The sequence below is a fragment of the Macaca mulatta genome, chromosome 3 (assembly GCF_049350105.2).
Source record: "Macaca mulatta isolate MMU2019108-1 chromosome 3, T2T-MMU8v2.0, whole genome shotgun sequence".
In the NCBI taxonomy this organism is placed as follows: domain Eukaryota; kingdom Metazoa; phylum Chordata; class Mammalia; order Primates; family Cercopithecidae; genus Macaca; species Macaca mulatta.
The window spans coordinates 128,539,428-128,566,836 of NC_133408.1; the positions used below are offsets into that span (position 1 = coordinate 128,539,428).

Consider the following 27,409-nt stretch of genomic DNA (forward strand, 5'->3'; position numbering starts at 1 on the left):
GAGGCCTCTCCAGAAGATGCTGTGCTTCTGGTACAGCCTGTAGAACCATGAGCCAATTAAACCTCTTTTCTTTAGATATTAGTCAGTCTCAGGTACTTCTTTACAGCAGTGCAAGCATGGATTAATACACAGGGTTACTAAGGCCCAAAGCCATTAAGTGCTGTTATGGGCTGAACTGTGTCCCCCCAAAAAATTCATATTGAAGTCCTGACCCTTAGTGCCTTAGAATAGGACTGTGTTTATCTTCAAAAAGGTAATTAAGGTGAAATGATGTCATCTGAGTGGACCCTAAACCAATGTGATTATTGTTCTTACAAGAAGAGAAAATTTGGATGCAGACAGATATATAGGAAAAATGATGTGAAGACACAGGGAGAAGACTGCCATCTACAAGTTAAGGAGAGTGGCTGGCACAGAGCCTTCCTCATAGCCCTCATTGGGAGGGTCATGACACCTTGCTCTCTAATTTCCAGCTTCCAGGACTGTAAGACAATAAGTTTCTGTTGTTTAAGCTACCCAGGCTGTGGTACTTTGTTTCAGCAGCCCCAGCAAACTAATTGAGGTGGCTTGTCTTTTACTGTACAGTGATGAAAAACAAAGTCAGGATCAAAACCTACTGATTTGTGTATATTGATTCAGTAAAGTTGCAGAATACAAAATCAACATACACAAATCAGTAGGTTTTGATTCTGACTTTGTTTTTCATCACTGTACAACATAAAAGAAATCACCTCCAGCTTCCCATGAGAGTTTCTACCTTGCCTTGTAACTGACTCCATTTTCACTCAATATTCTCTTCCACAAAAATGTTATACTTGGTTCAACTTCTTAACGACCATGGTACATATATATTACTTATGCTAAACTCTTCTGAGCTACACTCCCGCATTCCCAACAAGACATTTTCATACAGATGCCTCATGAGCCCAAAATCTCTAAAACCCAAATCGATAACTCCAAAATGTCAGTAATGACCCTGTTTTGAAATCTAACAAGGTCTTGGCTGGTACAAGACCCTGCTCCTTAGACAAGTCATCTAACCCCTCTGAGCCTTAATTCCATATTTATAATACAGATTCCATAAACAATATAAATTCTACAAAATAAAAATTCAAAACTCTTTCAAAGGACTAGAATGTGAAGATTACATTGGATAACAGCCTTTCAAAACTGTAAAGTCTTAAAAGCAATTCTCCATGCAATCACAAACTATTTCTATCTCTGGCACCATTTTTTCACTCATTCAAACTCAAAACCATTGACATTTCCCTCTCATTCTATAATCAATACTTCATCTAGCTCTGACATCTCTTTCTATAGAATATTATTTTTTGTTGTTAATGTCTAACAAACCCATAATTTCAAATCTGCACTACGTTGAATGACTGACTTATCAGCTTCCAGTTTCTTCTTTTTCTAATCAATATCATATCCAAATATCAGATTTTTCTTCCTAATATGCCCAGCTCAAAAGTCTTCAGAGGGTCTCTAACCCACAGCACAAGATCCCACCTACACAGCCCTGCATTCTACAACACAACTGCAACTGAGGGCCAGTTCCTAAGCTCATCTCAAGGCTTAAAATGAAGTTATGTTGCCAGTCAAAGCCAGGTCTCAGTGTGCTAAGGATTCATTGCATGCCCTGCTTCTCTGTGTTTCCAGAACCTAACCTTTAATGTGCCTCAGGAGCTTGCCTCACACCCAGCCAATGTGAATAAGTAGATCATCAACAACTTCAATGTGATCCTACTGGCTTCTTCCCTTGAACCTCCCACTGATGGGCCTGCTTGTCACACTGGATCCTTCAATACCATTAAGAACTTTCTTGTCACCTTGGACCAAGACTTTGGTCCAAGCACCAACAGTAAGGTTAGGTTGATTAATTCTAGTGCACACCCTGCATACCAGGAATCCTGCCTGCTGGCCAGTTTCATTTTTCTTCTGCTTCCTTGTTGGCCCAGAATCCCTGTCCCTCTCGTCTCTCATATTCAGGGCCTATTGTGTAATTAATTCAGTAGCGCTTTTAACCTTATCTTCCTCCACAGCTTAACAGAAACCCATTGTTCTACCTCAGTCAATCATTTTCAATCCCATCAAACCCAATACCCTCTTTATATAACAAATATTTTACTATCTTTTTTGTCTTTACTATTATGAAATGGAATTCATATATAACAAGATACACACACATAATTTCAAATATTTATATATAAATATAACTTCAAATATATTAATTTATATCTATATGTAACTAATACAAAAAATAAAAATTAATTTATAATAAAACAAAGTATTTAAATATGTAAGTAGACACAACTATACTGGAAAACATTGAAGAGTGGTGCCCACATCTATGTACAGAATCAGCATAAGCACAACCACTACAAATGCAAACTGTGGGGTACTGCATTATTGAATTAAATAACATAAGCAGTACTACCACTAAGGAGTTTTTCCAAAGTATGAATAAGTTGTAAAGTTTTAAATAAAACAAAATACAATTTTCCCATGTTTTACACTGTAGTTGTACTCCTGGATAGTTTAGTATATATTAAATCTGTGTAGAGCATATTTTGTCTATATGCAAAATAGTTGGGTTTCGGCTTAGAAATATAAACAGATTTTTCACCGGCATGAATGCCCAGTAGGACATTTAAAAAAAGTCTGTGGGACATGAGACAATTGTTTATTATATTAGAGCAGAGATCGACAAACTTTTATTGAAATGGCCAAATAGCATATACTTTTAAGTTTGGGGGACCATACAGTTTGTCAAAAGTACTCAACTCTGTCTAAGAAAGCAGCCATAGACAATACATAAATGAGTGGGAGTGCTGTGTTCAAATAAACTTTATTTACCAAAACAGACAGGAGGCCCCAAGCCATAGTTTGCCTCCCTCTGCATTAGAGTTTCTCACGTAAATGCCAAGCTCTCATCCACTAAACACGGGTTGCATTGTTCAATTATTGTGACGACAACAGCCACTTCTATGGAGCAATAATTACCCATCCCTCCCACCCTATCAGTTGAGAACTCCTGATCTTAACTATTCCTCCTGTTTGCTGCACTTGGCAAAGGCATTGAGCTTTCTGGTCTCAGCTCCTTTTCTATACCTGTCTGGAACACTTCTCCTCAATCTACTCTTTACTGCTTTTCTATCTTATGCCTAATTCAAGTCCCAGCTAACACTTTACCTCCCATCACTAAAAGAAGAATTTCCTTAAAAATCACAATCTTTTAGAAATAATTTCACAATCTTTTAGATTTCACAATCCTTTATAAATAATTTGGCATTAATATACTACCATATATTATTCTTCAACTTATGATTTATATGTTCTACCTCCCAGCTGCAAGGCAGGTTCCTTGTGGGAACAAACTGTTATCTAATAATCTGTCATGTTTATAGATTCTAACTTAATGATTTTCCTTAAGTCACTTACTATTGTAGAGGGATTACCATGCTAGATGTTGAGGGTACAGCAGTGAACAATCAGACAAGGTCTCCACCCTCACTAAGATTATATACTTTATAGAGTGGAAAGAAAATTTCAGATTCCAATAAGAATTATAATGGAAATAAAAATAGGGTGTGATGTGGAGAGTAAAGAAGCATAAAATGATGGTCAGCCACTAATTTAGATAAATGGACAAAGAAACCCTCTCTGAAATGGGATGTTTAAATTGACCCCTAAATCTAAAAAGAGCCAGGGAGCAGCATTCCAGCCATGGGGAAGAACATGTGTAAAATTCCTTAGACAGGAAACTCTGTAGCGTGTTTGAAGAAAATACGTCATACAGGACTTGAAACAATTTTAAATAAGGGGATTGACATAATATGATTTTAGTTTTCAAAAAGATTATACGGATAACAGAGTAGAGAAGGGATAGTAATAAGGCAAGAGAAGTAAGGTGTATAATTAAGAAGCTCTTACAGAAGTCCAAGGAAGAACTGATGATATCTTGGACTGGGGGTAGCAGCGGAGAAAGAGAACGTGGACAGATTTCAGGTATCACTTAGAGAGGTAATCAACAGGGCTTGTTCATGGCTAGATTTGGGTAGAGGGAACACTGGATGCTGCTATTACTAATACAGGGAGAACATGGTTTCAGTTATAGTGGGAGGATCATGAGTTCCATTCAGATGTGTTAAGTCTGAGATGACTGTTATACAATGATTGATTTTTAAAGGTTAAACTAGCCTTGTATTCCTGAAATGAATCTCAGTTGGTAGTGATGTATTATCCTTTTTATATACTGCTGTATTCAAGAGAAGATGCCAAATAGGCAGGTGGGTATATGAAATGGAGATGAAGACAAGGTCTTAGCTAAAGAGATGCATGTGTAGGATATCAACTTAGGGCTGCTCTTTAAATTCACAAAATAAATAATATCACTCAGGACAGGGTGCTTATTAGAAAAAAAAAAAAAAAAGAGGCCCTTTCCTGTCCTGAAACTCCCCCTAACTTAGAGAAAGGGTCAGCCTAAGAGAAAAATCTACCCACTTCGAAAATCTAATGTCACAGAAGAGACTGTTTCAACCATGCAATCTGCTGAAAGGTTGAGTAAAATAAGACAGAGGTATACATTTGACTTGACAAGAAGCAAGTGACTGATGAACTTTATAAGAACAGTTTCTGCTAAAGATCAATGATGGAAACAAAATTAAAACTGAATTAAAAGAAGAATAAGAGGTGAGAGAGTAGAAATAGAAACAATATTTTCAAAAATGATACACGTAAATCATATCAATAATTGTGGGAAACAAACCAAACCAGTGACAGACTACAGTTAGTTCATCAATACATTGATAAATTATTGCAGCAAACCACCAATTTATCTTGTTATGGACAAACAGAATAATAGCTGTGATCCCTTCAATGCAAAAATAAACTGAAGTCCTATGTCAAGATAATCTGCACTTTTAAAAATGTAGTAGAGGTAAACCTACTTATCCTAAAAGTCATTAAACTGAACTGAAAAGTTCCCACTAATAAAAAAAAAAAGATATTTTATTTTATTGGAATATAAAAGCCTTTCTATGCAGGTAACAAAGTAAAGATAGAGCTATTTAATTTCATAAAAATTAAAATCTTATATGTAGCAAATAACTACATTATAAAAGAAATTTTAGAAAATAACAGACTAGAGGAAAATATCACAACATAAATGACCCTAATATATAAAGAATGTCTATATTATCTTCTTTCCAATCAGGAAAACCAATAAAAGTACAGTAAAGGATAGAAACAAAGAAAGAAAAGAAATTCAAATGACTAGTAAGACGGCATGACAAATCCCCATTTTTAAGGACTTTCCTTAAAAATCATCAATACAGAATAATGTTAAACTAATATCTAAGGAACTCTAAAAATAATAGCAGACATACAAATTTCCTCAATTACCTAGATAACTTCACCATCAATGCACAGCATTTTATTCCACATCTGAGCATACAGCAGATAATCTTGTTTCATTTAACATGATTTGATATGACTGCAAGAGATGCTGATTTTTAAATTTCAGTTTACACATTTTAATGAAAGATACAATCATGTAATTTTAAAACTCAGCATATTTAGAGGTGTATAATATTAAAATAGCTATGGGGACCACAGAAACACAAAAGCAAATCAACAAGGAAAAGTGCCTACCTTCCCTGATAGCCGTGAAAGGTGTCCCTTCTTCTTCCTGCAGCCTGATCACCTTCAGAGCTACCAACTTCCCATTTACCCTGTGAGAAATGAAAGATAAGTGAATCCATGAATATATGTGCTCATTATAATTGTCTTCCTTATAATTTATAAAACTAAATAAATTCGCTTTTATGCTAAAAATGTCAGTGACTCAACTATACCGCCAAAGCAAGGTTAGTTTCAATAAGGCTGGTAATTCTATATCATCATCATAAATATTCACATTTTAAATATTCATACTTGCACAGGCCAAGATTTAACTGAAGTTTTCTATGATTCACTGTGTTCCTTCCAGAATGAAACTGGTATTTAACCAAATCATCACACTTGATAATTATTCTCAGATTAATTAAAAATCATGCAATCAAAAATAACTCTGTTTCTTTGTTTCTCCAATAGCTCCCTCTTTGTTCCTTCTGCTGAAATGTCTTCATTTTCAGTCTTTAGTTGAGGTCATTCAATTCCCAAGGACAGAAACTTGACATTCTTCTCTCTCTCTCAACAACACCCATTCCCATTTTTTCCTTTTTTTTTTTCTTTTTTACTACAACGTCCTAAAATTATATTTGGTCTAGTTGTGTTTTATATTATAGTATGTCATCAAAAAAGTTATGAATATTTTACCATTACAAGATTACACAAGACCTATCCAAAGCAGATGGTCCTTCCAGACACATTCTAAATATGTGTTGGCGCCAATTAAAAGTAAGATTGTGCTATGGAGATAACTTTTTATTCAGTCAATTCTGTCATCAATCAAAGATATGACTATCTATATTAGTACCCTCCTTCAGTGTTCTATTTTCTACCTACACTGGGCCTAGAACCATACTTTATTTGGTTTGTTTGTTAATTAAAATAGGAAAAAACAAAAGCACATATATAATCCTCAGTGGATTGGTTCCAGGATCCCCTCTGATACCAAATCTGAGGATGTGCAAGTCTATTACATAAAATGCTGTAGTGTTTGCATAAAACCTGTGTACACCACCCATACACTTTAAATCATCTCCAGATTACTTATAATACCTAATACATTATAAACACTATGTAAATAGTTGTTATACTGTATTTTTTACACATATCATTTTAATTGTTATATTATCTGTCTTTTCTCTCAAACATTTTCAGTCCAAAGTTGGTTGAATCCAGATGCAGAAACCTCGAATATGGAGAGACAACTGTATTAAAAATGTAAAAGGTACAAGATATATAGACTTCCATATATATGTATCACACATATATATACACATATACACACATACACAAACAGTATTATGCAGAGTACACTCTATATTGTTTATGTCACTTAACAACATATTTGGGTGACATAAATTCAGAGAAAACTGCCTTTTGCTTTTGAAAACCACAGGGTGTTCTTATGTATGAGTATATCATACTATATTTAATCCCAGTCCTCTATTGATAGCTATGTAGCTTGTTCCCAAATTTTGCTACTACAAGGATGCAATAAATATTCTTGTATGTGTAATTACATCTATGTAAAAATATGTCTGTAAGATAAATTCCTAAAAGTGCAATTGCAAGGTCAAAGGTACATGCATTTCTAATTTCCAATTTTGATGAATATTGGAGAATCATCCTACATAGAGGATACCAATATAAATATTTGGTATCCTTTCCTATAGCAAATAGAGCTCATCTGCTTCTCCTCTTTCACCTATGCTATATGTTCTCAGTGTCTGATTTTGCCAATCTAATAGGTCAAAAATGGTTTCTTGTTGCAAGTTAAATGGCTACCAAAGATCTCTAGAGGTTAAAGAACTAGCAAAGGAGAACTTATGTGGGCCAGAGAATCCAGTGTCTGAGTTTGGAAGAATTTGAATGTCTCTTTTTCAAACCTACATCTATTTGGTCTGTTTTTGCTCAAAAAAAAAAAAAAAAACTGCCATAGACATAAAACCCAAAAGAACAAGGAATTCATCATAGTCGAACCATCCTAGTGGCATTTGTCATTGAGTGGATTACAGACATACATTATTACTGGTTACAGTAATGGGATAGGGAGACCTGATTATAAGGCTCCACATCATACCATCTCCTCAAGGTTAGGAGTTGTTTCTTTTTCCTCCTGCTTTAGCAGAGAGGACAGGCCTGCTGCTTTTCTGTTCTGCAACCTCTTCTCCTGGATATATTTTTCTTGATTTTTCTAATCCTGTTTGTGCTCTAGGTACAGGCAAAAAAAAATTACTATGCACATGGGGTTCAGCTGGAGACTGTACCTGGTACTCTTCACTTCGTCTTTTAGGACTAAGCACTTTGGCGGGGCTTGACGCTGGGATGCAGTTAGTGCTGACCTCTGCATGAATTTTTCTCAGCCCAGTTGAGCTCATCACTGGCTCCCTGAGGAGGCAGTAACTGATTCCAGGAACTGCTTGGAATTTTCCCCTCATTTACAGATATTTTCCCCTCACTCATAAAACACACACACAACCTTTTTCCCGCAAAGCTTTCCATTTCTCTTGAGAGCATTAACTTGTATGGATCACGTATTGTGAACTGAGTTCTGGAATATAGGGACCACATGCTTCTGTAGGTCGTATACTTAAAGCACATTCTCAGGCATGAAACTATGATTGCCTTGTAACACAATGAAAGGACACCAGCCTTTAATTGAATCAACACTCATTTTTTAAGTGCAACTAAAGATGGATTCCCCCTAAGTAACTTCATTGACTAATTTGTATTATTTTCATGGTGAAAAGGGTCTTTGAAAAGATTTTCTATGATAACTGCATAAAAAAACAAGACCTAGGTTCATGGAATTCATATTCTGAATTCTCCATGAATTGAACCTCCAAGTGTTTGTTTTTAATAAGTTATGATCATATCAGCAGTTCACGACACTGAGATTTTATGTATTACATCATTTGAAACTAAAATGTCCTTAAAATATATACTACATCATAAGTTCCAGAAATGAAGGGGACCTTTTCTGTTTTATCAACTGATATGTGCCCAGTATCTAGGACCTTCAGGGCACAGAGTAGATTCTCAAAATATTTCACTGGATGAATATTGATGCTGTTATAATAGTATACCGACATTTTCCTCAACATACCTGCAAAATAAGTCCAGAATAAATTACTAAAAGTATTATTTCCAAAAAATTTCAAAAATACCAAAATTTTATAAAGTTTTCAACATCTTTCATGTTAGTTTTAAGTGTTTATTTTCTTTCTACAAATAAAAGATGTGGTCTCTATATTTACTGCATCTACATATGGAAAAGTTTTTATTTCCTTTAAGTTTTAGAATTTGTAGAATGCTTTGTTAATTGTTTTTGCACCCAGCAGACATGTTTCAAAACACTCACTAACCTTTAATAATCTGAGCCCAGACCACTAATCTTTTCTACTATTGCTTCACTGATTTCTCATTAAGAATCATATTGATTATCAAATTGCTCTTTAACCTAAGAGTCATTGTGACTTTCTCCTTTCTTAATTAGTTTTTATCTACATGTCTCAACACTCAGCAACTACTGAATCTCTGTTTTAAAGCCTAGTAAAAATGTTAAGTCACTGGGTCCACTTTTAGAAAAAGTACCTGTGGAAAAAAATAACATTAAGAAATTTTTTAATAGTCTACCTTTTGTGCACGTGTATTTTAAATCTTTTTTTTTTTTTTTTTTTTTTTGAGACAGGGTCTCACTCTGTTGCCCAGGCCGAAGTGCAATGGCATGATTATGGCTCACTGCAGCCTCCAGCCTCCATCTCCTCGGCTCAAGAGATTCTCCTACCACAGCCTCCAGAGTAGCTGAGACTACAAAGCCATGCCACCACACCAGGCTAATTAAAATAAAATAAAAAAAAAATTAGAGAAAGGGTCTCATTATGTTGCCCAGGCTAGTTTTGAACTCCTGGGCTCAAGTGATCCTACTGCCTCACTCTCCTAAAGTGCTGGGATTACAGGTCGTGAGTCACCGCACCCAGTCTTATTTTAAAGTTTAGTATGACCTGAAATATTTGAAAGTGTAAGTTACTAACTCATTTACAAAATGGAAATTTTTAAAGATATCAAAAAAGATATATTACTGTACGAAAAACAAAACAAACATTTTGTCTTCTAATTATTGTGAGGATTTAACCTATTTTATGAAAACTTAAAACATATAATTCAAACATCGATTTAAATAACTTGAAATAATCACAAAATTCAAATTGAATCAATAAATTAGAGCTGTTTACAGAAAAACATTGAAGATCCCTCTTCAACAAGTCTTATTAATTAAATCAAAGGCTAATGAACAGAAGGCAATCAGGGCTTGATTACCAGTGGAGATGTTAATTCAGGTAAATAACATGATGAAAAAAGGGCTCTAAATTGTGCTAATATTACCACAAAATGTTCTACTGCAGTTACTGCCAAATTTGCCTGTAGTTGCTTTAAGCTGTATAGAGAGCCATTTTATTTCAGAGATTCTTTATGCTTATTCTCTTATTTTTCCAGTAACTGTCATTCCCAGCTTGGCCCAAAGGAGCCGTGACTCACTGCTTTATTCTACCCATCATGCAGCATGAGTTCCAAAGTGCTGTACCAAGAAAAACAGAATTGGGCAGGAGTGGGGAGAGTATCTCCATGCACAGGACATGGGGACACTGGGTAGCCAGGTAGAGCCAGGCTGAAAGGGGATCTAACTTTCAAACTGTTTCTAAGCACAAAGCACAAATCCAAATCCATCAATTTCAGAAACTTTGTCCATACGTCTGTGTGCCCTAAACGTGTAAATATAAAATTTTCTTGTGGGAGTAAAGCAAGGTCTAGAATGTTGGGGGCCCCACCGGGGGTGGTGGAGAATGAAAGAACACACACAAAGACAAAGACACACAGAGAACATGGCGGCCGCACTCAGAGCCTTCGCCTCACTTTATTTATACTCCATAAACCTCACCTCAGCAGAAAGAATGCAATGCAAAACAAACTTTCTTTTCCCACATGTAACCTTCTACTCAGTACCTTGTTTCTATATTCTTTCTTATCTACCCGCCTTCTTGGCGCCTACGGGAGTTCATTAAAAGTTCAGTTGGAGATATTGTCCTTGAGCCCTATCTATTCTCAGCATACTGTTTTCAAAGGCCCCTGCACTTTGGGAGGCCGAGACGGGTGGATCATGAGGTCAGGAGATCGAGACCATCCTGGCTAACCCAGTGAAACCCTGTCTCTACTAAAAAATACAAAAAATTAGCCGGGCGAGGTGGCGGGTGCCTGTAGTCCCAGCTACGCGGGAGACTGAGGTGGAAGAATGGCGTGAACCCAGGAGGCGGAGCTTGCAGTGAGCTGAGATCCGGCCACTGCACTCCAGCCTGGGCGACAGAGCGAGACTCCGTCTCAAAAAAAAAAAAAAAAAAAAAAAAACCAAGGCCCCTGCATAGAAGTTTTCAGTAAAGAAAACAGCCTATTTATTTTCTCGCCCATTTGTTCATTTAATTTGTTCATTTAATGTTTTGCAAAAACAATAAAGGAAAACTCCCACTTAGCTCAAAGTACATTTTCCAGTTTCAAAAGAAACTGGTTATGAAGCTCAAAGAGAACTTTCTTAAGGAAAAAAAATTCTCAAAGGAAAGCCTAAAGGTCTTCTATTCCATTAGTTACTTCAAATTAATAGAGTAACTTAGCACAAGAAAACAAAATTACAAATATTATCTGGGTCATCTTTGAAAATAGTGTCCATGTGCTAACACCTAGAAGAAATTATGTCTAGAGGATATGAAGGAAATTAAAGCAGTATACCCAAAATAAATTTAATATACTCTGGGAAATTTAATATATTCTGCTTCTCTCTTCCATTATGATTTTGTATCAAGAGAAACTGCAAAGGAAAATAAGACCAAGTACAGATAGATACAATGCTCTTGTTTCCTTGCCGTATTGGTCAAGAGGCAATAGAAGGAAATGTAGATACTACGGAAGCAGGGACAGTAGAAAGCTGGAGTAGGGCAAGGACAATATTTTCAGAAGAATTTACATATTTTTGGCAAAATTATTAAAAATATTTTTAAAGTTATACTAATAGTGTTTCATTTAATTCCCTCTTTATATGCTAGTTAAAATGCTCACTATACTGTATTTATTACATACATATTTCAAAAATTAAGCTTAAATATTCATGACATTGTTATTGTCATCTAAATTCAATTCCTATTCAGGTGTGAATAAGAAGTCATCTCAATACTGTTTTAACATTTACTCTTTAGGAATATCCCAAAAGTGCTAACTACTATATTTTATTCTAGAAAAATAAATTAGAATTTCAAGGTAAACTGTCAGTAATTACACCTTGTCATAATCTATATCAAAGTAATACAGAGAGAAGTGGAAGAAGACTAAAACTAGTTTGTCTTAATTTCTTTTTTAAAAAACTTACGGATACATTATAGTTGTACATATTTACAGGGTACGTGTGATATTCTGATATAAGCATACAATGTGTAATGAGCAAATTATGGTAACTTAGGCATCCACCACCTCAATTATTTATCATTTCTTTTTGTTGGGAACTTTCCAAATCCACTCCTCTAGCTATTCTGAAATATGCAATAAATTATTGTTAACTATAGTCATCCTATTGTGCTACCAAACGGTCTTATTCCTTCTACGTAACTATATTTTTGTGCCTATTAATCAACCCCTCTTTATCTTCCATCTCTCCACTACCCTTGCCAACCTCTAGTAACCATCATTCTACTCTACCTCCATGAGAAAAATTTTTTAGTTCCCATATATGAGTGAGAACATGTGCTATTTGTCTTTAGCGCTTGGCTTATTTGCCAACTTAATGTTCTCCAGTTCCACCCATGTTGTAGCAAATGACCATATCTAATTCGTTTTTATGGCTGAATAATATTCTATCACATTTTCCTCATCCGTTCATCCACTGATGGACACTTAGGCTGATTCAATACCTTGACTATCGTGAACAGTTCTGCAATAAACATGGAAGTGCAGGTATCTCTTCAACATACTGATTTCCTTTCTTGGATAGATACACCTGGGAGTGGGATTGCTGGATCATATAGCAGTTCTAGTTTTTTGAGGATCCTCCAAACTGTTGTCTATAGTGGCTAGACTAATTTACATTCCCACCAACAGCATACAAGCATTCCCCTTTCTCCATACTCTCATCACTATTTGTTATAGACTGTCTTTCGGATAAAAGCCATTTTAACTGGAGTGAGGTGATATCTCACTGTGGTTTTGATTTGTATTTCTCATATTTTTAATGATGCTGAGCACTTTTTCATACACCTGTTGGACATGCATATCTCTACTTTTGAGAAATGTCTATTCAAATGTTTTGCCCATTTTTTAATCGATCTTTAGGAGTGGGGGGGGATTTTTTTTGGGTTTTTTGTTGTTGTTGTTGTTTGCTATTTGAGTTCCTTATGTATTCTGGTTATTAATCCCTTGTCTGTTGAACAGTTTGCAAATATTTTCTCCCATTCTATAGGCTGTATCTTCACTTTGTTGATTGTTTGCTTGTGGAAGCTTACTACTAAAAGAAAACATTGGGAAATGCTTCAGGACATTGGTTGGGCAAATAGTTCTTCAGTAAAACCTCAAAAATACAACCAAGCAAAGCAAAAATGGACACATTAATTTCTTTTTGAATAAAATTCAAAGATTAATAAAACAATAGTAGAATGGCTATTTATTAGGATGTGACTAACAATGCAAAAAGATTTAATGCAATGAGGAAAGGGCATATTCAATCAACAATTATTACCTATAAAAAGAATTGATTGCTACTAAGCATGATTCATCATTATCAATGCTTTATACACAAACTCGTAATACTTAGAAACATAATATTAGAGTAGCATATAATGTTCATAGGAAAAAATTAAATTACGTTCATTTCAGCAATTTTGAGCCACCCAAATTTGCACCTTTCTAAAAATGAAATCTGTCAACATTATCACTTTGCAATTAAAAGTAACCTCAGTAATCATCCAGGCTCCCAAAGGGACAAAAAGATGCTCACTGGCTTGATGGTCTATCCTTGTACTCTCACTGCCTGGAACAAAGCAGTCCCTAAAAGATTTTGATGGAACCCCAACTCCTCTACAAAAATTCAAATTATTTAGTTCTTCCCTAAGTTGAGACAAAAATGCTTCCAGTGAGTTTTACTCTGATTCAAGATCTGAATCCACAAAGACTAAATAAACTAGGTCCTCTTCTATAAGACAGCCTTCCACTTAATGAAATTTTAATATCCCACCCCTTATTCAATAAATGTTAACTGAGAGACTATGAGTCTGTGTGTGGGATAAAGGATAAACAATACAGGCAAATCCCCCCAATACAGTCTAGTCCCCTATACTATTGACTAGAGCCAATAGTCTAGCCAAGAAAACAGACACAGAACACCTAAGTACAAAAATGACTGAGGCATGTCAAAGAGATTCCGGAGGCTCTCATTTGTAAAATGAAACAATTTGTGCATTAGTAAAATAATACCTGCAATTTAAAGATATAAAGTATGTCTAAATTTATAAGTTTTAAAATGAAACAAAAAAACTTAATTGGTCATTTTGGAGGTCATTATAGAATCATTTCATTACTTAAAACGTTTTAATACAGAATATATCAAGCATTTTCCTTCCCTTTCATACTCTTTCATATATACTATACCTCAGTATAATTAAATATTGTAGTTGATTTTAGGAAGTTTCTCTACAGATATACTGCATGTAACAAATGAGGAAGGAAAGACAGAATTTGAATATCACCATTTTGCTAACCATAATCACTTAGTAGATTATCGACAGTTAGATTCTGACCAAGTCTAAATCTACCTACTTATTTAAAGGGCAAAAGGGAACAAGTTATAAATAACACCATTAGGAAACAACAAGGAAAACCCAGACTTCATAAAGTTCTATAGGAGAAATGAATCTGTTTCTTCAACAAATCAATTTCAAGGGGGAAAAAAGGCAGGGTAGGGGTAACCTATGGACTAAAAGATTGACATATAACTGCAATTCACTGCAATGTATAGACTCAATTTTTCTGGATTCAAACAAAGTGTATTTTAATACTGTATAGTTGATGTTAGGGAACCATTTAATTTTTTACATGTTATCATATAGTACTATCATGTGTTTTAAAACACAATGCTTATCTTTCAAAAAATAAAACTAATATAAAATAATATAAGGTCTGGGGCTTCTTTCAGAATAATTTCAGCGAATGAATATAGATGAAATATGGTCAGTCATGAGTTGCCAATGTTTGAAGATGGGTGATGGCTTAATGGAACTTTATTATGACTATGCTCTCTACTAGTTATTTTCTATAATAAGTTCTTTTTTAAAGAGTACAATATGAATTGGTATAAACGTGATAAGAGAAAATCACAGCACACTATATAAAAGAAATAGGGAGGCTGGGGAAGGAAGATCACTTCTGACCAGGAGTTTGAGACATGCCTGGGCAACACAGCAAGACCCTTTCTCTCTACAAAAATTTTAAAAATAGCTGAGCATGGTGGCACATGCCTGTAGTCCCAGCTACTTAGGATGCTGAGGTGGGGGAACCACTAGAGCCCATGAGTTCAAGCTTGTAGTGAGCTATGAATGTACCATGCACTTCAGCGTAGGCAACAGAGCATGCCCATGTCTTTTTATTTTTTTTATTTTTTATTTTTTGAGATGGAGTCTCACCCTTTTGCCCAGGCTGGAGTGCAATGGTGCAATCTCGGCTCACTGCAACCTCTGCCTCCTGGGTTCAAGCAATTATCCTGCCTTAGCCTCCTGAGTAGCTGAGATTACAGGTATGCACCACCATGCCCAGCTAATTTTCTGTATCGTTTGTAGAGATGGGGTTTCGCCATGTTGGCCAGGCTGGTCTCGAACAACTGAACTCGTGATCTGCCCGCCTCAGTGCTATATTCATTCGCTGAAATTATTCTGAAAGAAGCCCCAGACCTTATATTATTTTATATTAGTTTTATTTTTTGAAAGATAAGCATTGTGTTTTAAAACACATGATAGTACTATATGATAACATGTAAAAAATTAAATGGTTCCCTAACATCAACTATACAGTATTAAAATACACTTTGTTTGAATCCAGAAAAATTGAGTCTATACATTGCAGTGAAATGCAGTTATATGTCAATCTTTTAGTCCATACAGGCGTGAGCTACTGCACCCGGCTTCCCATCTCTTAAAAAAGAGAAAAGAAGAGAGAGAGAAAATAAGAGGCAAAAGAGAGGGGAGGAAGGGAGGGGAGGGGAGGGGAGGGGAGGGGAGGGGAGGGGAGGGGAGGGGAGGGGAGGGGAGAGGAGGGGAAGGGAGGGGAGGGGAGGGGAGGGGAGGGGAGGGGAGGGGAGGGAAGGGAAGGGAAGGGAAGGGAAGGGAAGGGAAGGGAAGGGAAGGGAAGGGAAGGGAAGGGAAGGGAAGGGAAGGGAAGGGTCTGTTTTTACATTCCACAGGAAAGGATTAAGCTGAAAAAAGGAAGATAAAAGAATAAGCCAAGAACATTCCAGGCAGATGGAACAACCTGCACAAAAGCTCAGAGGGAGAGAATGTGATGTGTTAAACAAAAATGAAGAAGGGAAGGAGGGAGGGAAAGAAAAAACTGGGGAGGAAGGATAGAGCTAGTGAGTTGTGGGTGGAAGAGCTAGAGAGAAGGACAGTAGCCAGATCACAAAGGGCCTTCTGGGCTGCATAAAGGACTGATACAAAAAACACTGAAAGATCTTAAGAAGGGTAACAGCATGATTAACTTCTGTACCTGTAGCTCACTCACTATGGTGTGGAGAATTCCTGAAGGAGCACACAGTGGGAAACGGAAGGGCAGTCAGAAAGCTGTTGTGGGGCTCTGGGTGAAACTTGGTGGCTAATATTACCAGGGTACTGGTAAGAGCAATGGAAAAAAAAGGAAAATGATATTTTGAAGACAGAAGAAACAGGCTGTCAGGAGAAACTGAATTGGATTAGGGAAATTATAAAGGATGACTCCATAACTTCCTGATTTTAGCATCTAAGTGGATGGAGGTATCATTTATTGAAATGATTGAAATTAAAGGAGGAAAGATTTAGACAAAAAGTATCAAGAGTTCTGTCTGAGAAGAAGATCTTAGTCTGGGAACATCCAACTGGAAACATAAAGGAAGCATTGGTATTTATGAATCTGAATCTCAATAGAAAAATCTAGGCCAGACATATAAATTTATGAGTTACTTGGGGGACTGGCAAGAGACAGCCAGTTTTCTGTTAAAGTTTTCTGTTAAACACTCTGAAAAGAGGTAGAGAATATGTAGGAATTTCCTGATCAGAGAATGATGTTCTGTATCTAGAACACATGGAAAGAGCCTAAAGGATGGAGGAAAGGGACAGTATGGGGCATATATTAAGAAACATGATACTTTCAGATGGTTTAAAACAAAAAGGAAGAAGAATATGAGGATGCAGTCTGAGGGATAGTGGATGATCAGGGAGTTTTATACTTTGGGTAGCGCCTGGGATATGACATAGTGATGTGAGGCAGAGAGGATTCCATCGTGGCAGTCTCTTGGAAGCAGTGGAATAGCGGCTACTGTTTTGGCTGCTGCTCAGCACAGCCGCCCCTGTGTGCATTAGGCAAAGCCTGTAGAGGAATGGGCTGAGCTTTTGCAGCTGTGCAGATGACAAGGTACAGGTCCTCAACCTTGGCTGCATATCAGAATCACCTGAGGAAATTTGAAACAACAATGCCTAGCCCCGCCCATGATTTAACTGGTGTGGGGTGGAATCCTAGCATCTGTATTTATAAAAACACCTGCAGTGATTCTAATATGCAACCAGGACTGAAAATCATTGTGTTAAACCTTCAGGTTCCAACACCAGCTTCTCACTGCTTCTCTTCCTTTGCCTGGTCTCTCCAAAACTGAAGTCTCCTTTTTATTATAAACATTCAAAAGTTTTTCAACTATTTTGAGTATCCTCATAGTTGAAAGCTCAGTGGTGAACAAATGAGTCAAGTCCTTACCACGTAAAAGAAATACTGAAATGGCACCTTACTGGAAAACGTACTACACTCTGAGGTACAGCTGAACAGCCTGTTTTAGATCCACCATCAGCAACAGCACATCATTCAACTGCCTATAATCCTGCTATCTACCAGAACATAACTGGGAACATTTAGCAACATTTTAAAAATAAGCAGATATATAATAGCTTCAGTGTTCTGCAAGTCTACTAGCTTAAAAATCTGATCCAAACAAGGAATTAAGGTTATTTAAGTATGACTTTTTTTTTTTTTTACTAACTTCTTGTCACTATTTTGCTTTCTAATTGTTCAGAAACCAGAGAAGGGGGAAGAAGAAGAGCATGAAAGGGGAATGTGACACCATTTCCTTCGGTTCTGGTTAATAGATTTATCTTCTGTAAAGGTCTGGACATCTCAAGACTGCTAACGTCTCTCCAATTTTTCATAGTTCCTCAAAGGTCACTGACAATGATGAAACAATTTCAACTCCAAATTTCTTTAAAATTCTGTGAAACAGTCATCTCAAGTCTTCAATCAGAACTCCATAGAGAACCAAAGTACTATCAAATGTCCTAAGACATTTGTCAATTTAATTCACATCTATATTTGTTCTGTGCTTTCATGCTTGAAACGAACTCTCCTTGGAAACAATGATGTCAGGAGGTGAGTGCTTGCACTTCTTCTGTGACCTTTCTACCCCCACAACCCCTGTGTGTGTGAACTTCAAAGCAGAGTTCACACTCGGTTTCTAATTCTTCCACTCTTCTCATTGAGATGACTTGTGCTTATCTGCTTTGATGTTTGATTATTCAATTTTGAGAGACTTTAATCATCCATTTTAATACATTAACCTTCTGGAGTTTTAGGGCTGTGGGTTGTATACTTCTCAGGACCTTGAAGAGAAATATTTCCTAGATGCAAGGAACTATTCCAGGTGGAGCAAGAAGTAACATGCATAGAGCCCTTGAGGAGATTACCGGCTAACAGAGAAGACAGGAAAGTACCAAAATGAATGATGAAAGAAGGAAAAATTCTAAAGAAAAGTAAGGCAAAGTTATCAAGGACCAGGAATGGAAGAACCGCAAACACATCAAAAGAAGGCAAAGCACAGGAAAAATCCCCAAGTCATCCACAGAGGTAAAAAGTAGTTGTTTGCATATACTCTTGAAATTACTAGAGAAGGGCCGTGTTTGATGAGATGGGATAGTTTCATAAAAAATAAGTGAATGTAGTTCCTTATGAGGACTTTTTCAGATTGATTTTTCTCACATACTGAGATTTGAAACCTACTATGTTAATTAGTTCTGTAAGTTTATACATAAACATAATACCCACATGTACCATATAATACCCACATACACTGAAAACTATGAAGAAAGGAATTCTGTGAAGGCAAACCAGCACCAAATAACAAAAATGAAGAAGAAGGAAGAAAGGGGGAAGGAGAAACCAGGTAGGAGGAGGGTGGAGGAGGAAGAGGAGAAGGAGAGGAGGAAAAGGAGAAGAGGAGGAGGGGGGAGGGGGAGGAGGAAGAGGTATTTTCGTTTTTCTCTGATCCTACTTTCAAGAATACTTGTCTGGAGAAACACATTACTGAGGTCTTTGAAAAGGCTGTATTTTACATTTCTAGAGAAATCAAATTTTCTCCTTCTGAGGTCAAGTTGCCATTTCAAATAGATTTTTATCTGTAGTAGCCTTTTATTTTCCCACAGAAACTGTCTTAGAAAAGCAGAAAAGAAATGGATATACTTCTTGATATTATCACTTGTCCTCAATCTTTGATTACTTATTACACTCTTGCTAATTCTTACATACTACATCTCATACTGTATCTAAAAATCAAAGTCAAATCCATTCATTCATAATTTTGTTTTAAAAGCCAAATACACCATCACGATGAGAGTGAATCATTACATGAGCTAGAATTAAAGAAAAGCAGATAAATCTGATGCTCAACTTTACAGCATTTCAAGCCTCCTGGTCCAAAGATGTGTTTAAAGCGTTCTGTTCCTGTTTCTTAAACAGAGTCATAAATGCCCCCCCTTTCTCTAACAGAGACATACACGTCCAGGATCATGCAAGAAAAGTCAAGTTTCCACTCTCATGAAAAAAAGCATCTCCAAAGAAGTGAAATGAGATGCACAAAAAAAAAATCACATCACTGATTCACCACTATGAGGCTCTGAGGAGTCCCCAAGTATTCACTGCCAAATAGTATTAACCAGAGATTTTGCATGTCGCGTCCAAAAATAGTCATATGAAATTAAGTGAAGCTTAGAACAGCAGGAGAAAACAATTAAAACAGCCCTTGAGAGTCATTAAGGCAGGGGTATTCAGAGTTCAGACTCTTCCCCACCCATTCTAATAGAGACCAAAACACACACACACACCCCTCCAGTTTAAGTTATAAACACAATTTTAAGCTAGTATTTTCTTTTTCTGGTTGCCTGCAAAGGCCCTTGGAGAACAAATAAAGAAAATTTCACAGTAGCCTGGTGAAAGTAATAGAGAGATATTAAGACAAGAGGATTATGAGTGATTTTTATTTTCCCCAATAAAAATGTATTACTTTCATACTTATAGGAAATGTTACTGTTGAATATATTCAAAAGGAAATTAAAAATAATATCAAGAAAAGCCAAATTTATGTACTTTAACGTTTTTATGACAAAAAAAGGATTAGAGAACAATGCTATGTGGCATCACTGATTACCTGAATCTAAAGGACTCTTATTCTAAAAATAAGGGTGTCACTTAAAATGGACTGTCTTACAGGCAAGACCATTATCAAATTAAAAAGTTATTCAATTAAATATAAAGTTGAAAAAGAACTACCTACACATGTTGAAGATCAGGTTTTATATTACTTCATATATAACTGAAGAGCTAAACAGATTTTAAAAAGAAAAAATTCTAAGAGTTATATATAACTGGTATAAGAAAGACCTACGCTGGCCAGGCGTGGTGGCTCACACCTGTAAACCCAGCACTTTGGGAGGCCAAGGCAGGCAGATCACTTGCAGTCAGAAGCTCGTGACCAGCCTGGCTAAGATGATACAAAAATTAGCCAGGCTTGGTGGCAAGTGTCTGTAATTTCAGCTGTTCTGAAGTCTGCAGCAGGAGAATCATTTGAACACAGGAGGCAGAAGTTCCATTGAGCTGGCATCATACCACTTCACTCCAACCTGGGCAACAGAGTGAGACTCCATCTCAAAAAAAGAAAAGAGAGGAGAGGAGAGGAGAGGAGGAAAAACAAAAAGAAAATAAAAGACCTATGCCAGTGTTACTTCTAAAACCTAGCAAGCAAGCCGAAGTATAAATTAGCCTGATTTGGAATGAACTGGTTTTATACACAGTCAATAAATTTAATATCAAGATAATAGTCTTTAATTCAAAAATAGAGCCAGGCGAGGTGGCTCACACCCTTAATTTCAGCTAGTTGGGAAGCTGAGGCAGGAGGATTGCTTGAGCCCAAGAGTTCAAGGCTGTAGTGAGCTATAATTTTGCCACCGCACTCTAGAATAGGTGACAGAGTGAAACCCTGTCTCTAAAAATAAAGTAAAAGCAAAACTAGCACTGATGTTCAAGTATCCACTACGTGGCAGGCCCTGGGCCAAGGACTTCATTTACATTGTCTCATTTAATCACTCTAATACCTCTGTGTGATGGATACTATCATTATCTTCACTTTATAAAGAAACTGAGACACAGGATAGCTAAATAATTTGTTGTAAGTCATACAACTAGAAGAGGCAGGTTCACAATTGGGATCTAGGTGGTCAGACTTTCTAAGTTATCTGTGGGGTTGCAATAATTAAAGTATGAACCACAGAAGAAACATGTGTAGTCCACACTCTTATATTACTCCTTCATTCATTAAAGGCACTCTGCTTATAACAGTGTTTTGTTTTTGTTTTTTTTTCAAGACACTCATGATGAAATTATTTAATCTGAAAGTAGTGTCATTATTCTTGGTGGTTTTCAACTAATCATTCTTTACAAACGTCAAAATAAACCAATATATTTTAGAAAGACATTAATAAGTCCTATCTTAATTATAACACTGATTGATACATATTTATGGAAGAATACTTGGTCAGTACAGAAAAATTTTTCACCAACAGTAATCTCACTATTCAGAGTTAAATTCTTCAACGTGTATGTATATTTTCCAGGATTTTTTCAGATGTAGACTTTTTTTTCCCCAAAAACAACATTCTACAGAACTTTTATAGTTGGTCATCTATTTTGCTGTGGTTTAATAATATATCCTTTTAGTGGATGGGCTTAAGTAGAAACCCAGTGTATTAGTCTGTTCTTGCACTGCTATAAAGACATCTGAAACTGGGTCGTTTATAAGAAAAGAGGTTTAATTGACTCACAGTTCCACCGGCTGTTCAGGAAACATGGTTGGGAAGGCCTCAAGAAACTTACAATCATGGTAGTAGGGCAAAAGGGAAGCAAGCACTTTCCTCACTTGGTGGAGCAAGAAGAAGAGAGAGCGAAGGGGGAAGTGCTACACACTTTCAAAATAACCAGATCTCCTGAGAACTCACTCACTATCATGAGAACAGCAACAGGGAAATCCGCCCACATGATCCAATCACCTCCCACAAGGTCCCTCCCCAAACACTGGGAATTACAATTCAACATTAAATTTGGGTGGGAACACACAGCCAAACCACATCACCCAGGAAGCCTCAAGTTCCAATAAGGTCACACTTTCCTCATAAGGAAAATGACTCCAACACTTTTCTTTCATAATGTTTCATGACTCTTGCATTTTGATTTATTGGTGAAAGCAATCTTGCTAGCTAGGCAACAGAAGACTGAGTGAGAAAGTGGTGTAGAGGCCTCGCAGGCACATGGAGGCAGAACCTATGGGGCACAATACCTCCGAGATGGCCTGGCTGGAATTCAGTCCAGTGGGAGTGCTCTATTTATAGTGACAGAAGACAACCAATCAAATCATCAAGACAACCAATCAAATCATCTCCAGGAGAATTCTGCTAGCAGATGTTACTCTATGAACCCAGGTACAGAGGCTATACCCAAATGTTCAGTTGAAGACCTTCCTATGTCCTGACAACAAATCTCTATCCCAAAAGTCCATTTGTTCGTCTTGTCTCATCAACCTTAGCCTGATTGGAATGTTCCAAAACACGTTCCAATCATCACACAGGTAACTTATTAATTGAGCATCTATTTACAGTACTGTTGATAGCGACAGGAGGCAGACAAATTCCTAGGCAGACAGGAACGGGTTCCCAGTAAAACTCGACCTTCAAGCAAAGGACATTTTGAAGTCTGAACACCAAACTATCAGTTCCAGATAGAGTCCACTGACCAGAGTGAGAACTTCCATTCTCATTCAGTACACTCAGCCCCTGATCGGTCCCAGGCCAAGCCTTCATTTCAGCCCCTGACTGGTCCCAGGCCAAGCCTTCACTTCAGCCCCCGATTGGTTCTTTACACTATCATACCTCTTTCTGAATGTTGCTTTTCCCAAGTCTATCCATAAACCAACTGACACACATTTGACCATTCTAAGCCCATAAAAACCCAGGACTCAGGCTTGCAGCCAGCAACCCACATTTGGGTCCCCTCTCGCTGCTGAGAGCTTTCCTTCTGTTACTCAATAAAATTCAACTCTGACTTACTCATTCTCCAATGTCTGTGTACCTCATTCCTCTTGGTCATGAGACAAGAACTCAGAACTCACCAAACTGTGAGAGTAAGAGCTGTAATACTCCCTCCTGCTCGCCAAACTCTGGGAGTGAAGAAGCTGCAACATTTCAACAGGTACTGAAGAGTAAGTTGATATATATGAGGAACTAAAAGAGATACCAAGCAAGGCAGTAACTGAATCATGCAAGAAGTGTTAAAGAAAAAATTATTCTGATCCTTGTTTCAATAGTAAAAGAGACTATTGTGATAGGTGTCAAGACAATTGCATGGGGAAATAAAGATTAGGGTCAACTCAGGATACAAAGAACAAGTGAGGACTTATAGCCAGAAGCAGGCTGGGGAATTGGTGTATGGAAAATTACTAACAGGAGACATCAGGCTAGAAGGAATTCTTGCTAAGCTGACATAACATGATTCTTACTGAGGGCAGGCAGGGTGATCAGACAGACATCAGGGTGAGGGGATTCTCTCTAGACTGACTAAGCAAGACTCTCGCTAAAACTGGTCTGTGAAGCCCTGTCAAGGATGCGGGCCAAGGGTGACACCTAGCTGAGAAGAGGGCCTGGAGGAACCTGACAAAGTTCGGTCAGAGAGAGAGTCTTGTCAGAAGTCAGAAAAGTTTCCTGGTATAGATGGAGCTTGAGTTAAACCTTGCAGATGGGATTGGTAGTAGGCATGTAAAAAGGAGACACAAGCCACTTAAGCCTGAAGGGGTCTATCATGAACAAAGATGCAGAAATGGGACAGCAAAGCATATTTAAAGCCTGGAGAGCAGAAACAAAGGAAGCGGTAGGGATATGGAGAAAGACAGCAGACTCCAGAGGGATGTGGATGCTGGGTCTACTGCAAGATTAATCCAGTTAAGTAACATGATAGTTGATCTTGCTGGACGTTAATCAACTTTGTATTACTACATTTTTTTAAAGTAGAGCTTTGAATGAAGATAAATAAGAACCAGTGAAGTAAAAGCTAACATAATCAACAACGTTCACCTTAAGAAGTTAAAAATATATTTTAATCCTACCCAATAAAAGTCAATTAACTGAGTTTGTAAGTCCACTATATAAACCTCAAAACAGACTATAACGTTAATGTACTTATAAGATAAATATACGAAAAAGTTAATAAATTTCCAAGACCAAGACTTCACTACTGTAGTTATACATACATACTATAAAATCTGGTAGCAAATCTTCATTGTAATTATTTGAAAACCTGAATACACAATTTCTTAAAAACATCTAAGCTACTTTCAGGGCTTTACAAGCAATTACATGTGTGTTCATCACCACCAAACAGGACATTAGCATCCCTTTTCTACAGAGCAATCTGCTTTGCTGGGTTTAGTGCCACAAAGTAAGGCAAACTGGCAAGGTCTTAAACAAGAAGCGATTCAGTAATGTTAAACCTCAGCTACCAAATCTAGCATCTAGTAAAAAAATCTAATTTCCTTTTACGTGAGAAAAAAGAATTTGGCCACTTTGAGGATAATTCATGTTTATATGGCTTTTCCTTGGATAGATGCCTTTCACACAAGTTGGCTTCAATAAACACTTCAGGAGTGAATGAAGTCCAACTATCACAAATAAGGAATAAAACAGCAAACAACTACATCAGCTTTCTCTGTTCATAGGACCATTTATAAAATAAGTAAGCGATCACCTAAGTCGGCCAGGGGCAGTGGCTCATGCCTGTAATCCCAGCACTTCGGGAGGCCGAGGCAGATGAATCACCTGAGATCAGGAGTCCAAGACCAGCCTGGCCAACACAGCAAAACCTTTTCTACTAAAAGTACAAAAATTAGCTAGGTGTGGCGGCACATGCCTGTAATTCCAGCTACTTGGAAGGCTGAGACAGGAGAATCGCTTAAACCCAGGAGGCGGAGGTTGCAGTGAGCCAAGATCGTGCCACTGTATTCCAGCCTAGGTAACAGAGTGAGGGCTCAGTCAAACAAAAAAAAAAAAAAAAAGAAAGAAAGAAAGAGGAGAGGGGAGGGGAGGGAAGGGGGAGGGGGAGGGGAGGGAAGGGGGAGGGGGAGGGGGAGGAGAGGAAGTAATCACAGAAGTCAGCTTTCCTAAATGTTTCTCCTTTGTGTGTATGTCAGTCCTCACAGTCACTAATAGAAAGCATTCTGATATGTTTTTCACTTAAGTTGAAAATGAGTGTTAGAAGAATACAGTACCTAGTTTCAGGGGCAACATATATTCAAAAGCAGGTAGATATGTGCTCAGTTTTCACCCAAAATGAGCAATGAATACAACTGGCATGACTCTTCTCCAACTGAAACAGATGGGAAATCAGTAGTCATCCTTCCATAACAGCACCTTAGATACAAATGCTAGCCCAGAAAATAAACAGGACTTTGGCTTGTGTAATACATTAGCTTATAAAAAGAAGTTTTTTTAAGAGTAGCATATCTGTAAATTAGGTAAATTGAATATAAATATCTAAATTTTTGTATGTAAAATACCTGCAAACAAAGGTTTTAATCACTGATTAGTAACTGTCTACCATTTGTCTCTTAAGATTAATTTCAATTCTTTTGTTCAAAAAAGCCTGGAATGTAGCTATATAAAAATTACTATCAAAAATTGACACTATAAAAGTAATGTCCTGTGTCCATGGTAGATAAGCAACTTAGTCTGCTTATAATACATAGGATTATCTTTCCTTTTATCTTTGTTTTCAAATACACAAATTTTTAAAGGAAACATATCATTTATTGTCTTCGTTTTACCATGATTTTAAAAATCCAGACCACTGATTAGTCAGCTGAAGTCACGGATTTTGAATCTAAGAAAGTGAGGGAACACAACTGCTTAAGTGTCAAATAATGCATCCAATCGGTATGCTATAAAAATCACCAATTTTGAGTGACTAAAAAGAAAATACAAATTGGCCAGGTGCGGTGGCTCACGCCTGTAATCCCAGCACTTTGGGAGGCCAAGGTGGGTGGATCATAAGGTGAGGAGATCAAGATCATCCTGGCTAACACGGTAACACGGTGAAACCCCGTCTCTACTAAAAACACAAAAAATTAGCCGGGCGTGGTGGCAGGCGCCTGTAGTCCCAGTTATTCAGGAGGCTGAGGCAGGAGAATGGTGTGAACCCAGGAGGCAGAGCTTGTAGTGAGCTGAGAATGCACCATTGCGCTCCAGCCTGGACGACAGAGTGAGAATCTGTCTCTCAAAAAAAAAAAAAAAAAAGAAAAAGAAAATATAAATTATACCAGATATTCAAAAAAAGAGGACAATTCACTAATTTCAGGTAATGGAATGGCTCCAACTCTGAAGTACAGTAAGAAAGTGGCAGATGAGAAACTGAGACGCCCAACTTTTCAGTGCAGCTATTAACAATGAGATATGTAAACACAGGCCCATCATTCATCCTGCCAACTCTGCTTTCTCCAACTTTCAAAAATAATCTCTGCTACCTCTCTGAACTTTCTTTGTAATATACACACACCCACATTCACACACATGCGCACAAATGCATATAAATCCAGGAAAAGTTTTTCAAAAATAGAAAGGGAAACATAACTACACAGGCTGATCATTAAGTGTCTCCTGACATTATCTCTAAATAGAGATCTGGCTGTGCCAGCTACAATAATTAAATCTACAACTATAAACATCCTCTACAAAACCACGTCTATTGGATGAAATAACCTTAAATACAGTGGTTCTCTCCAGGTCTTATTAATTAAACGAGCCCTTTTTTAACAGAGGGTCAATGGTAAGTTAGTCTAGGTCACATCAATCATCACAAAAGTGATTAACAATTTAAGAAAGTTGTATCTGACAGTTTATATGAATAAATACATGTAAACAATATAAATACACCGACGTAGATACACATGTACAAGGAAGTGACTTAAAAAATAAGAACAAAGATAATGAAAAATTGGCAAGAGTTTCAAAGGACACAACAGGTACAGAGAATCAATGTCTCCTCTTAACTCAATTTTGAAAACTCAACTACATTCACAGCAAGAACTGGGGTATACTTCGGGTAGAGGCTCAAGAGG

At 37.0% G+C, this 27,409-nt stretch overlaps 1 protein-coding gene across 6 annotated transcripts in view; it reads right to left on the bottom strand.

Annotated features, from left to right (window-relative positions):
* Positions 1–27,409, bottom strand: part of CDK14 (cyclin dependent kinase 14) — a 727,116-nt gene that overhangs the window by 402,200 nt on the left and 297,507 nt on the right. For all 6 annotated transcript variants that reach the window (XM_028846085.2, XM_077998072.1, XM_001102520.5 and 3 more), the window contains one exon: positions 5,656–5,735. In XM_028846085.2, coding sequence (XP_028701918.1) covers positions 5,656–5,735 — 80 coding nt within the window. The remainder of the gene's footprint in view (positions 1–5,655; positions 5,736–27,409) is intronic.